This window comes from Sus scrofa, chromosome 8 (genome assembly GCF_000003025.6).
Source record: "Sus scrofa isolate TJ Tabasco breed Duroc chromosome 8, Sscrofa11.1, whole genome shotgun sequence".
In the NCBI taxonomy this organism is placed as follows: domain Eukaryota; kingdom Metazoa; phylum Chordata; class Mammalia; order Artiodactyla; family Suidae; genus Sus; species Sus scrofa.
The window spans coordinates 96,258,789-96,271,556 of record NC_010450.4 but is presented as its reverse complement, the minus strand read 5'-3'; the positions used below and the strand labels follow the sequence as shown (position 1 = coordinate 96,271,556).

At 44.3% G+C, this 12,768-nt stretch overlaps 1 protein-coding gene across 15 annotated transcripts in view; it reads left to right on the top strand.

The window, feature by feature from the left end:
* JADE1 (jade family PHD finger 1) overlaps positions 1-12,768 on the top strand; it is a 355,916-nt gene that overhangs the window by 292,576 nt on the left and 50,572 nt on the right. For 3 of the 15 annotated variants that reach the window (XM_021100682.1, XM_021100680.1, XM_021100690.1), the window contains one exon: positions 302-840. The exons of 1 other annotated variant lie outside the window; for it this stretch is intronic. Coding sequence is in view for 1 of the 14 variants with exons in the window: in XM_005656538.3 (XP_005656595.2) it covers positions 2,819-2,837 (19 nt within the window). In the remaining 13 variants the exon portion in view is untranslated. Of the gene's footprint in view, positions 1-301; positions 841-1,011; positions 1,083-1,136; positions 1,271-2,240; positions 2,385-2,444; positions 2,464-2,640; positions 2,838-2,942; positions 2,965-3,133; positions 3,240-3,297; positions 3,378-12,768 lie in introns of those variants that run through there. 11 more of the 15 variants (XM_021100685.1, XM_003129196.5, XM_021100691.1 and 8 more) reach the window with 11 other exon arrangements.

Genomic DNA, 12,768 nt, shown 5'->3' with positions numbered 1-12,768 from the left:
CCAGTTCTGTAATACTGTAATATAAAGGTGGTGTCAATTTATAAATAATTACTAATGAATTAATGTTCATTTGCAATTATAATTTGTATACAAGCTTAGGTAAAAGATGTGTTCCAGCTCTAAAACTGGATTCTCTGTATTTAAAAATGTCATTCTAATTCGCAACTCTCCAAACTGTTACTACGAAAGAACTATTTATCTTGTCATTCAGCCTAAAAATAAAACCTCACCCAAACTACTCCTTAATAGCCACATTTTTAGCGACATAATTTAAAACTAATTTGAAATAATCTACTTCTAGGTGCAGTGATGTCGGACAAGAGTTGGAACTGGGACAGTTTGAAAGAGATAATTTAAAAGCCCACTACCATGCTTGGAGACACCTCAAGAATTTCTAGGCTTTCAAGGGAGGTTAAGGAAGAGATTTTAAAAGCTGAACAGTGCCACTCTTCTCAAGCGCCGACGGACATAAGCCGAGATGGCAGCGGTGAGGGCCGTGAAGAGTTAATGAGGGACGGAGCCCCCTGCGCCGCGAGCTCCCCGCGAGCTCCCTCCGCCCTCCTGTCCCCACCCTCTCGTTTTGGCAAGGGATTAAAGTGCTCCCCCCTGTGGCAGCAGTGACCCAGAATGAGTTTGATTCACACAGTCCTTCCTCCATAACAAGCCAAACGGCCGTCCGAGAGTGCCTCCCTGCGCCGGGTGTGTGCGCGCCGGCGAGAGCAGGGGCCCGCCCGGCTCCCCGCCCGCCAGTCGGTCCACCCGCCTGCCTCGGCCTGAACTCATGCGGCGCGGAGCGAGCGGCGAGGAGCCCAGCGCCGCGGCCGAACCCCTACGCAGCAGGTACGCGCGCGGGCCGCGGGGGGCGCGCGGGGAGGGCACGCCGTGCCACAGTCCGCGCGTGTCCGCGTGTGGGTCCGTGTGCGCGTCCCGATCCCGCGGCGCCAGCGGCGGCGGCAGTAGCGGCTGCGGCGGCTGCAGGACGAGCCGAGAGGCTCAGCCATATTTGATGGTTTTGTTGCCTTGCTCGGGAGTTCTCGGGAGTAATTTAATGCCGAAGGTCGCTGCCTAGTGGAAATAATATAGTACGTCATTAATATGGCGCCAAAAGATTGGGTTCTTGATATGTAGCAAGGAGGGAGGGCAGGCAGTCGCCAAGCGCAGCGTTACTATCCCACCAGTAACTTGGGCATTGCTGGGGCGGGGGCCAGAGGAGGAGGAGGAGGAGGAGAGGATGATTTTTGGATCCTGGGAATTGATCTATGTTGGATTAGTAAGTTTTATGATGATTTTTTTTTTCAGTTTTGGGGGGGCTGAAGTCTTAGAGCTTTTTCTTATTTTAGGTTTGCGAAGAACATGCGATTTTCAGGTGAATCATCAATTAAAACGCTTTCAGGAGCAGAAGCCCAGTTTAGTTGGCTTTAGTTTATAGAATTTTTTAAAAAGCCAAAGTGCATTAGGTTGCATGAAAGTAGAAAGCATAGTAGTAACTTGGTAGACAGATGGCAATGGCAGAATACAGGTCCATGACATATATGAATCCAGAGTGTGTGTGACCGTGGTGGTGGTGGTGGTGTGTTGGGGGGAAGGGACGATTGTATTTGTCCAAAGATAGGTGTGTGTGTGTGTATGTAGATACATCTGTGCTGGGTGGCCGCAGCCCTGGCTCTTGTCCCCGGGTCACCCCTTGTCCAAAATACTCATTGCATCAATTCAAGGGCAGTGAGGGGAGGTGGGGGGGGGGTAGGGACAGCTTAGCAATTAGGTTTTTCCAAATTGGGTTTCCAGTGATGAGTCCTTTTACTTATAGGGAGACTGTAAAGTATAAAACCCTTTATCAGTGAAATTAGGAAGGAGTTGCATTGAGTAAGCAAACTACCGATTAACCACGAACTTAAAACGGATTGCAAATTGCAACCTTTGGCACCATCTGCAAATTGTGGGGGGTGGTGTCGCTCGGTCGTCGATGCCTGAAATGAACGTGCAGTGTGCACTCCAGGACTGCAAGTTGCAAAGCCTTTCAGTGCACGTGTCTTGTGCCTGTGAGTGTGTGTTCGTGAGTTGGGGGCTGTTGTTCGGTAGCCAGCAAGCTTTCCGGGTTGTTGGCGCTGGCTTGCAGATGCGGGAGAGGGATGGAATGTGGAATGTTGACCGGGGAACCGAATCCTGTCGGAACGGTCCCATTTGCTAGAGAAATTCGATCCCTTCCACCTCCTTCCCGCTCCCCCCGCCCGCCTGCGGGCAGGAGGCGGGGCCGAGGACGCGGCTGCTGCTCAAAGTGGCGGAGCGCAGCGGCGGGAGGCAGGTGCACGGCACCCGCCAGTGGGGGTGCCTCAACTTCCGCGGGCGTTTAAATAGCAGCCTCATTCCCCTCCCACCGGTAATAGGTGACCTGGCGGCCGAGGGCGGCGGGGGGGAAGGAGACGTGTGAGACCCGGGAGCAAGCCTCCCGTGGCACGTGGGCAGGTGCTGAGTGGCCCCGGGGCCAACTTTTGTGGCCCGCCTCTGGCATTGGCGGAGAGGCGGCTCCTTGTGGAAATGGGGGCGGGCGGCGGCCGAGGAGCTGCTTTCTCTGCCGCGACTGGAGCGTCACCTAACGGTCCGAGCAGCACTGCCGGGCCTGGGGTGGGGGGCTTCGGGGGCGGGGACGCCTGGCCCACCGCGCCCGCGCCGCGGGAACCCCGCACAAAGCCCGCGCCGCGGGGGCGGCCACCACGCTCCCGCCCAGGGAACGGCCTGAAGCCCGTCGCGGTCCCCGCGCTCATTCCGGCGGGCGTCCGCAGGCGTTTGTTTGTTGGTTCCGCGCCGCCTTCCTCGCCGGATGGCTTCCTGTGACAGAGGTGATACACAGTTTCCAGAACTGTCTGGGGGCGGGAGCGGGAGCCGAGCCCTCTCAGGGCTGCTCTCTGTCGCCGCCGCTCCCATCTCATAACCGTTTCTCACCGGCGCGCCCGCCCCAGCCTGGAGGTGCCGCCCGGGAGGGATTCGGGGAGGGGGACGGCGCGGCCGTTTCCAGCGGCGCAAGTGGCTTCCCGACGCGAGGGAGCGTTTGATTTGCAACTGGGGCCGAGCGGATTGGTGCAGCTGGCGGCGGCGGGGCGGGAGGAGCGGTAGCGGTGGCGGCGGGGGGTGGCCACTTTCAAATGGAGAGGGCGCGACGGGGGACGCCGCTGCCGAGGGAGTGGGGCTTGGTAGCGCCGAGAGAAGGTGTCATCACTGCACCGGGGCTAATTCCGGCGGAGGTGCTGGGAGTTACTTTCCCCTCCTCCCGCTCTGTTGTTTCTGTCGCCTTGGGAGGAGGAGGAGGAGAGGGAGGGGGCGGCGCCGCCGCGCGGAGCCTCGGCCCTGCGCACACCCCGGCTGGCGGCTGGAGCCGCGCGGTGGGTTCTCTGGGGCCGGGCGGCGGCCCATTCCTCCCCTGCCTGGGATCCCCCCTTCCTGGGGTCCTCAGTTTTCTGTCTCCAGCCCACCCGGCTACCCGCAGTCTCCCTGGGCTCCCCACACGGGCTTCGCATCCCAGAGTCCTTGCCCCGGCTCTCCTCGCTCCGGGTTTCCCCTCCCCCGCCGACCTCCCTCCGCGGGGTTTCCTACCCCGGGCTCCCCTCCCCGGCGCCGGGTGAATGCAGCGAGCAAACAAAAAAGCGGGCGATTTAAACGTGCCTTCGAAACCCGTTAGGAATGCGTCGTCACCCGGAGACCGTTTAAAAGCAGCTTTGGCTGGCTTTCTAGTAACGAGGCAGGCACCCCACCTCGCTTTGGCGGGTTGAGGGTCTGTCGCCTTCTGTTTACCTCAGCCAAAGGGGAATTAAAAAATTTTTTTTTTTGTAAAATGACAGCTGTAGTTGAATGACTTAAGACGGCTACATATTTAGAAAATTGAGAGAACCTGAAATTTCCATTGAATGGGAATGCTTTTAGGGGCTTCTTTCCCAAAGGGTTTCATTAGGTGAACTATTTTTTCTTTTTAGAAAACCCGCTGTGAAAGGCTGGCTCTCTAGTTACTTGTAGCTCAAGGCTAATATCTTTCGAAGTTAATGAACTAGTTTTAAGATACAGAGAAATTAGTTCCCTGAAAGCTGATTTAGGTGTTGATCCACCAGTGGTTACAGATTAGTAAACTGTATTTGGTCGAATCACAGCTAATCAAGATTTAATCACTTTTAGGTGGAGAAAGGAAGCCTTCAGTGAAACCATACTTAAACTGACAAAACTTGTGATAGGATAATTTGTTGTTGTAGAGTGGGCAACACAGACTAGAGAAACACAGAGGATGTTGAGTGACTAGAGAAATACATAGCATGTGGAGGGACACTTTCTAGCAAATACCTGCACCAAGAATTCTTAATGCTCTTTTGTCCCAAAGATTTCAGTCTCATCTATTGCCCCTTTTAATGTTATGATTGTTAGGTTATTTTGCTTTCTTCCTTAAGTTATGTATTTTTATATGTGGATTTGACTTTGCATTTTCGTTTCGAATTTCCGCTACTTGTTACATACCTCCCTTCCTTCTAACACCAGCCAGAGATAAAAGGAATTGCTTGAACTTGTAGTATAACTTGAACTTGATTCCAGCTTAAGGTCAAAGGCTGCTTTCTAAGAGGAAAAGTTGGGTAGGTTGCCTCAGAGATTTTAACTTTGACAAAGATAGATATATGTGTGTTTTTTTTTTTTATAAAGAAAAAGATCCCTCCACTCTCACAAGTTCTTCCACTATCACTTGACAGATTTTTCAGCCTATAAATGAGTGTTTTATGTTAGTTAAAAAAAAAACTCAATGTGTCTCACCTTGATAAATACTAATTTTTGACTTCAAGGAGACTTTTGTGGCTCCACGTATTACAGAAGTGATGTTATATTGTTGAAAATTAAAAATTGCAGAGAAGCAAATATAAAAACACATTCCTACCACTTAAAAGTTACCATGGTGTCATTTGCCAGATAATTATGTATGCCTATGTATATTTTAATCAGAATAAGTCATATTGTACATATAGTTCTGTAAGGAGTCTTGTCCTGCTAGCTAGCTTGCCTATTGGGATGTGTTCAGATTTCCTCACTTATAATAGAGCAGCTTTGTCTAAAACACTGTCCTAAAATCATTTATTTCATCTGGTTATTTCCTGTAAGTAGATTTTAATCTGTAGTAACTTTTTGACAGAACCTCTGACATTGAGGCATGATTTTGAAATTACTAATGATTGGTTTTGGAAAAAGTTGGAATTAGCATTTTATTGTCTTTGATTTGGAGATTATCTGTTTGAAAACTCCTTCAAAGAAAGTTGCCTGATGTATTTATTCACAGGCTTGCTGGAAAAAGAATTATCAACTGTTTGTGTTTCTGTACTCAGATGGTTGGAACAGCAAACATCAAGACCTCAAACACTGGCCATATCTTACTCTCTTTAGGTTTGTCAGAAGTGAGGAGGAGGCATATGAATCTCAGTTTTGCTTGCTTCCCTAATACTATTGGTGAAGCTCTTCTCTCATTTAGTAATATGGGGCATCTGTTACACTATTACAGTTAATAGTCTGTTAGAATTTGCACTATAAACCTGGTTTTCCCCATAGTTAATAAAATAGACATCCTCAGGAGGGAAATATGACATTTTAGCCAATATGTTGCTTTTTATTTGGCTTGGCATTAAAAAGTTAGGCTTGATTGTTGAAGCAGTAGGAATTATACCAGCATTCTTCTTTCCTCCCTTTCCTGACCAAGCCTATGAAGTTAGAACATTGTTGCCATGTGTTTAACTATACTTAATTTTTTTTTTTTTTAAATGAAGGCTGGTTTTGCATGGAGTTGTTTGTTTCTTATATGGTATCAGAAGTGTGGTAGAAACCTTAATTGAGAAAGTTTTCCTTCCTGGGACAGTTAAGTTGTTTCCTTGAAGGTGTCGGTGTCAGTCTATTTTCTCCATTTTCAAGATCTTGCTGCACTGTTTAGTCATGTACTTAAAATTTGGACATTTTAATTTGTAGTATATATTTCAAAAAGTGGAGACTTATTTGAAAGAGAGCCTTGCCATTTGCCTGGTGTATGCAAAAATACTGATCTGTGATTATGAGGGGTATATATTTTGATGTTCCCAAGTTGGTGGGCTCTGATGGAATAAGTTAATTCTGCATTTCTAGTAAGTGGAAGCATGGCTCTGGAGGACCTTTTTAACCTCTTAGTGGAAGTGGCGTCTTGTCTTTTAAGTTTAGTTAGGGTTGAGTGTCATGGAACAGAGAAAATCTAGTCTCTGATTTAGAAGATATAGATCCTGATTATTGTGGCCTCTAGCCTAGACCTTGAGTGAGTATTAAGAATGTCTTTCCTCACCTGAAAGCAACAAAGATAGATTGCCAAAAATGGAATGGAAAACAATCTCTGAGGAAGAGACTTATTTCCATTTGTGAGTCCTTTATTAACTCTAGACAGGTGGTATATAATGTGCACTTAAATGCATCAAGGACCATACCTTTCTTTTTTGCTTTTATGGCTGCACCAGTGGCATATGTAGGTTCCCAGGCTAGGGGTCTTATCGGAGCTATAGCTGCCAGCCTTCACCACAGCCACAGCAACACAGGATCTGAGCTGTGTCTGCAACCCATACCACAGCTCACGGCAATTCCGGATCCTTAACCCACTGAGGGAGGCCAGGGATTGAACCTGAAACCTCATGGTTCTTAGTCGGATTTGTTTCTGCTGCGCTGAGCCATGACGGAAGCTCCTCAAGGACCATACTTTTGATAAATACTTTAAACCAGTCCCATATTACTTTTTGCTTTTAGTTCTTCAGGTAGAGTTAAGATATGGTAAGGTGACTGAGGACAGTTGAAACAAGTTCTTTTTGAAACAAGTTCTTTTTTAAAACTTCAGGTTCTTTGGGGTTTTCTTGTTGAAGGAATTAAACAGTTTTGTTTTGAAAGTTCTCCCAATTGGCAGTAATACATACTTTTTAATATTGCTATTTAATGTCTGCACAGATTTTATTAATTTGAAGATTCACAGTGGCTTCAAAGATAGTTTTAAAGCAGTTACTTTAAGTGAAGATTTCAGTGGTAGGGTCCAAACCGAAGATTAAAATGAGCTGAGTTTTTTTTTTTTTTCCTTTTACTAGTTACTCCAGGGTAAGCAGGAAGAATTGGCAAGTTAGTAAGTTTTTGGCGTTTGAGTTCCATGGAGTTTAAGTTGTATGGTTTGCTTTTGTTTAACACAAAGTATACTTAATATTTAAGTTTTTTGATTACTCATGGTCATTTTTATGAGCATAAATTATTTCAGTGTTGAAATAAAATGATGCACTTGCGTTGGCTGAGTTCTGGTGACTTGTAACTTTTTTGAGGTCAAGGAAACTTTTCAAAACCTATGGAACCTCTCCCCCAGAACAAGCAAGTTGCTCTGAAATTTGCTTATCATTTCAGGGTTTGGATAAATACCTTTAAGTGCATTCTTGCATTTCAGTTTAGCTTTTAAATTCTGGTGACTTTTTTTGTTGTTTTGTTTTGTTTTTTGTTTTTTTTTTGTCTTTTTGCTATTTCTTGGGCCGCTCCCGTGGCACATGGAGGTTCCCAGGCCAGGGGTCCAATCGGAGCTGTAGCCACCGGCCTACACAAGAGCCACAGCAACACGGGATCCGAGCCGGATCCGAGCCGTGTCTGCAACCTACACCACAGCAGGGACCGAACCCGCAACCTCATGGTTCCCAGTCGGATCTGTTAACCACTGCGCCACGACGGGAACTCCTGGTGACTTCTTTTTATAATTTATTTCTGATCCTTTTACATCCCTGTTAACCATGTATTGTAGTTAAAATGCTTGTCTAGAACGGTCATGTTTCTGCTTATTGGTTACTGGCTTGAAAATCAGATAGGAGCCTCAGGGGTTTTCCTTTGAGGAAAATTCACAGGTTTGTAGACATGACCTTTATTTAAGTTGCTTAGAGCAACTCTCCCCACTCCCTCTGCCAGTCTGTTGATTTGTAGCAGGGCTCAGTAAACTTTTTTTGGCCATACTGGCTGCATGAGGAATTCCCAGGCCTGAGAGTCAACCCATGCCACAGCTGTGACCTGAGCCACTTCAGTGACAGCGCCAGTATCAGTAAGCTTTTTTTCTTCTTCTGTTTCTCTGGTTTTTAGGGCTACATCTGCTGCATATGGAGGTTCCCATGCTAGGGAGCTACAGCTGCTGGCCTACACCACAGCCACAGCAACACAGGATCCAAGCCATGTCTGCCACCTGCACCACAGCTCATGGCAATACCGGATCCTTAACCCACTGAGCGATGCCAGGGATGGAACCCAAAACCTCACCGTTCCTAGTCAGATTCGTTTCCACTGCGCCACGACGGGAACTCTTAGTAAGCTTTTTAAGTAAAGTGCCAGATAGTACATTTTTTAGGCTCTGTGGGCCTGACGGTCTCTATTAACCACTGTGAAAGCAATCAGTGGACAAAAGGTAAATGAATGAAATGAGTATCTTCCAATAAAACTGTATTTATAGACAGTGAAATTTGAATTTTGTATAATTTTCAGGTGTCATGAAATGTTCTTTTGATTCCCATCCCTCAAACCATTTAAATATGTAAAAACCATTTCTAGCTCAGGGGCTGGACAAAAACAGTTGTGAACCTCTGATCTTAGTGATACAGCCTTCCCAAAGTATAGTATATGCCTGTAGTATAGTGTTGTATAGCATTACCTAGTCACTGGATTGTTTTTGCCTAGGCTGAATTCCCTTTCTGGTAGGAACCTGAAATGTCAGGTTGAAATCAGAATTTGTTTGATAAATACGGAGGGAGTTGGCTAGTCTGAGGGTTGTGGTTCTTAACTCTTTGGTTCCTGGATCCCCTTTGAGGATAGGATGTGTAATGCAGGACCCCGCGAACTTAGGAAGGCAGAGCTAGGTAGTCATACCCTCCAAGGGGGCAGGGCCAGAAACCCAGTGTAAGGTAATATACCCAATAACCTACGGAAGGAGATAACCTCTCTCCAAGTAGGGTGTGTGTCACACCAATCAGAAGTTAATGCCTGCTGCTCAGAGAACTTGTACCCCTTTGACAGTGTTTAGGGAGCTACAAGCATATTATTCTCCTTTCAGCTCTACCTTTTGTATGCTCCACCCCAAAAAATGGTTTTTGCAACTATCTTCACATTTGCTTGCCATGAAACCATGTTTCAATTTCCAAGTTAACAGACTGTTGTTTATTGAGTGCATTTAGTCAGTTGTCTGCTCTCTAATTACGTATAATGCATGGCCTTAATCTTTGAGGTATCCTTTTTCTATATCCCAGTAGGTGTCTAGGAGCAAGAATCCCATGGTACAGGCACCTGTGTGGAAAGTAACATAATGTCTTTTTCAAGGAAATCTTGGTTACTCCATTTTGCTCCGGTTTTGGCTGAATCAACCCTGTGACACCCTTCTTCTTTACCTTTTTTCCCAGTGACAGTTTGTTTCAAATTAGCCAATTGGGAAGAATGTGCACCCTGACCCTATCAGTGGGAAGGGGACAGGTAAATCACCTTGTTAGGGATAAATAGGGGTTCTTTGTTCGCTGCACATGCTTTTTGGAGTACCCGTGCCCTTCTGCTGAAGAGCCTTGTCAAGATCCTCCCCATGTTCATGTGTCTCATTTTTCGACACTGATGCTCCATGTCCCCAACACCTGGGAGGAGGTGGGTGGCATAGGAGGACCACCCACCTTGGGAACTGATCTTTGGTTCAGCCACTGGCTTTGCCCTAGACATGTCTGTGTGTCTTTGCTCATGTTGCTTAATATCTCCAGTATTTATTGGACATACTTGCCTTTAAAATTAGGAAAAGTAGATTAACTTATTTCTGAAATGTTTTCTAGCACCACACTTATGATTTATGGGTTTCTTTGGGGAAGATTTCCTGTAGACATGATCCATCCTGAGACTTTTCAGCTTTAGCTTCAGAGAATACCTACTTTCCAGACCTTTCTGCTAAGTTTTGAGATTGCCTTTTGTTTCCGTGACCATAATAGCAAGACTTGTACAATTGTGATGAAATGTTTGCTTTTATATGTAATTCAGATGATGTGTAAATACTTTTTTTGTTAAGTGTGCCATTTAGGTCTTCCAGTGTAAAACATTGGGGGTCTGATTTTTTTTTTTTTTTAAACAGTACTTTAACAATTTTTGGTGACTGAACGATTGTTAGTGGTAACTGATAGTTTCTGAACAACTAGCTATAATCAAGGAACAAAGTTCCTCAAAACAGCTGCATTTAAATCTGTGCACAGTGTAATTGTCATTAGCTGTTTGAGTCTGGTTTCTGCAGAAGCTGCTTTGTATATCCTGTGTAAGAACATCTGGTTTGAGCATTTAAAAATCTTTTAAAATTACCCTGTAGGCACTTTGCATTTATTGGCTTATTCTTCCAAGGGTGGAATAAGGGGTTGTAGACTCCTTTGCCATCCTTATCCCTACCTTGGTGCATTCAGAAACTATCTCCTGCTGTTTCTTTCTAAAGTGTTATTTATTGAACTTTGAGTTTGACCTGAAGATTTGCATGAATGTGTTACAAATTAGAATTTGGTTCAGAGACCCAGGAATGGAACACAAACTTCTGATTTCAGGGAAATGCTTTGGAAAAAACTTTATTTTCATATATTCTGAATAGATTGGTCTTATCTTAGTTTTCTCTGGTAAATTGTCAAAAAAAAGTGTGAAAATAGGACCTTAAGGGCAAGTAGCTTTATCACTCATGAATTCTGAGTGATAGCACTGTGTTAGGGAGGATTCTGAAGTCATGTCTGGGCTTGTGGAAAAAGAATGACCTAATTTATTAACCATGTCTGCCATGGGTAAAGGAAATTGTGTATTTGGTAGCCATCTCTGGAATGCAGCTTTTTTTTTTTTTTTCCCCCGAAATAATACTGCTTTTGAAATGGGTAGGAAGTTGAGTATTTATTCTTTAGAGGTAGTTTAAACCCTAGTTTTCCTGACCGGTTTTAGTTTCTTTTTTCCTACTGTATATACTTTAATATTTTTAGTGACCTCTTATTGGCATTGGCTATTCTTATGTTTGGAAACTTACTTTTTTTTTTTTTTTTCTTTTTCTTTTTAGGACTGCACTGTGGCATATGGAAGTTCCCAGGCTAGGGGATCAAATTGTAGCTGCAGCTACTGGCCTTTGCCACAGTTACACTGGATCCACTCTGCATCTGTGACTTAGGCTGCAGCTTGCAGCAGTGCCGGATCCTATTAACCCACTGAGTGAGGCCAGGGGTCTAACCCTCATCCTCATGGATACAAGTCCAGTTCTTAACCCTTTGAGCCACAATGGAAACTCTTAGAAACTTAGTTTTGAAGTAAATAATGAATGAGTGATAATAGCATTTTATGGTATTATCCTGTTACCGTTTCTATTTTTTTCTTCCTGTGCTGTTTCATCAGGTGTTTCTAAACAAGACAAGCCTTTGATCCCCACCTCAGGAAGGAGGTGGAATATATGTAGTTTATTGGCGGCTGCTCTTTTTAGGCTGGTGCCTGCACAGGGCCAAGAAGTTGTGCTCTTAGGGTCTTCTACAATGTGAAGAGCAGGGAAGAAATATTTTGGATTTTAAATCTTTACTATTTTAAATAGTGTGGTACACAATCGTGGTAAAAAACTAAACCATGCAAAAGGTCATAGAGAGAAGTGAAGTTGCCACCCTACTCTTTCTGACTGTAGTTAATTTCTCAGAAGTAAACACTATCAACTTTAATGCTCCTCCAGAAATTTTCCATGAGTATGCAAGCCGTTGGTTTATGTTTAATATGTAAATGGGCTGATACTTCATTTTTTCCCACCTGCAGCTTGCTGGTGTTTCTTGTTATATCTTTGATATCTTCGTACCTGAGCATATAGATCTAACAGAGAGGAATTCTGAGTAGATGGAGATAGGGATAGAAGTTCAAGATTGGAGGTCATGGTGCCCGATTGCCTATTTATTGTTTTGGGATGAATTCATTTACTCCCGTGTAAAGGGAAGTTAACAAAAATACAAATAATTTCAAATACATTCCAAATACAAATAATTGGAATATTTTGTCATGACTGCTGTCCGGTTGCTGACTCTTATTTGAGTCATCAGTTACAGAGACCTGGAAGGGTTTAATAGATTGTTTTAGGGTTTATAAGCAAAGATTGGATTATTTATAAATTGGCAAGTGGAAACTGCCTATGATTCATTCAGAACCACTCACACAAATTCCTTAAAATAATGAAATAGTCTTTAAAACAATGGTGTTAGATTAACTTGTGAACAATTGATTGATTGATTGATTGATTTTGTCCACACCTGTGGCACGTCTAAGTTTCTGGACCTGGGATTGAACTGTCACCATAGCCTCGATCCAAGGTACTGCAGTAATAATGCTGGATGCTTAAGCTGCTCAGCCACAGAAGAGCTCTGAAAAAATTATTTTATTGACTTGTAAAGTCTGAGTTAAAACATAATTTATAAGGAATTTATGGTGAATTAATGTGTTCTAGCACTTGGATTGTATTGGTTACATTCCTAGAAGTAAATATTGCAGTTACGATTATCTGGTCAGTTTTTATAATCTTTTCTTTTTTGGGAGAACTGGTTATTTATTTCTAATATAAACTTTTCAGCTGAATATTTTCAAGTATGATATCTTTGCAAAGGCTCTGTAGTAGCTTGGGTAGTATTTCCTTTAAACAAATTTTGATGTTTGACATTATAAAGGACACATTTAAAGGTTCTGTATTTCTGGGTTGAAATATTTAGACAAGGTTAAAACTTTAACACTTGAGAT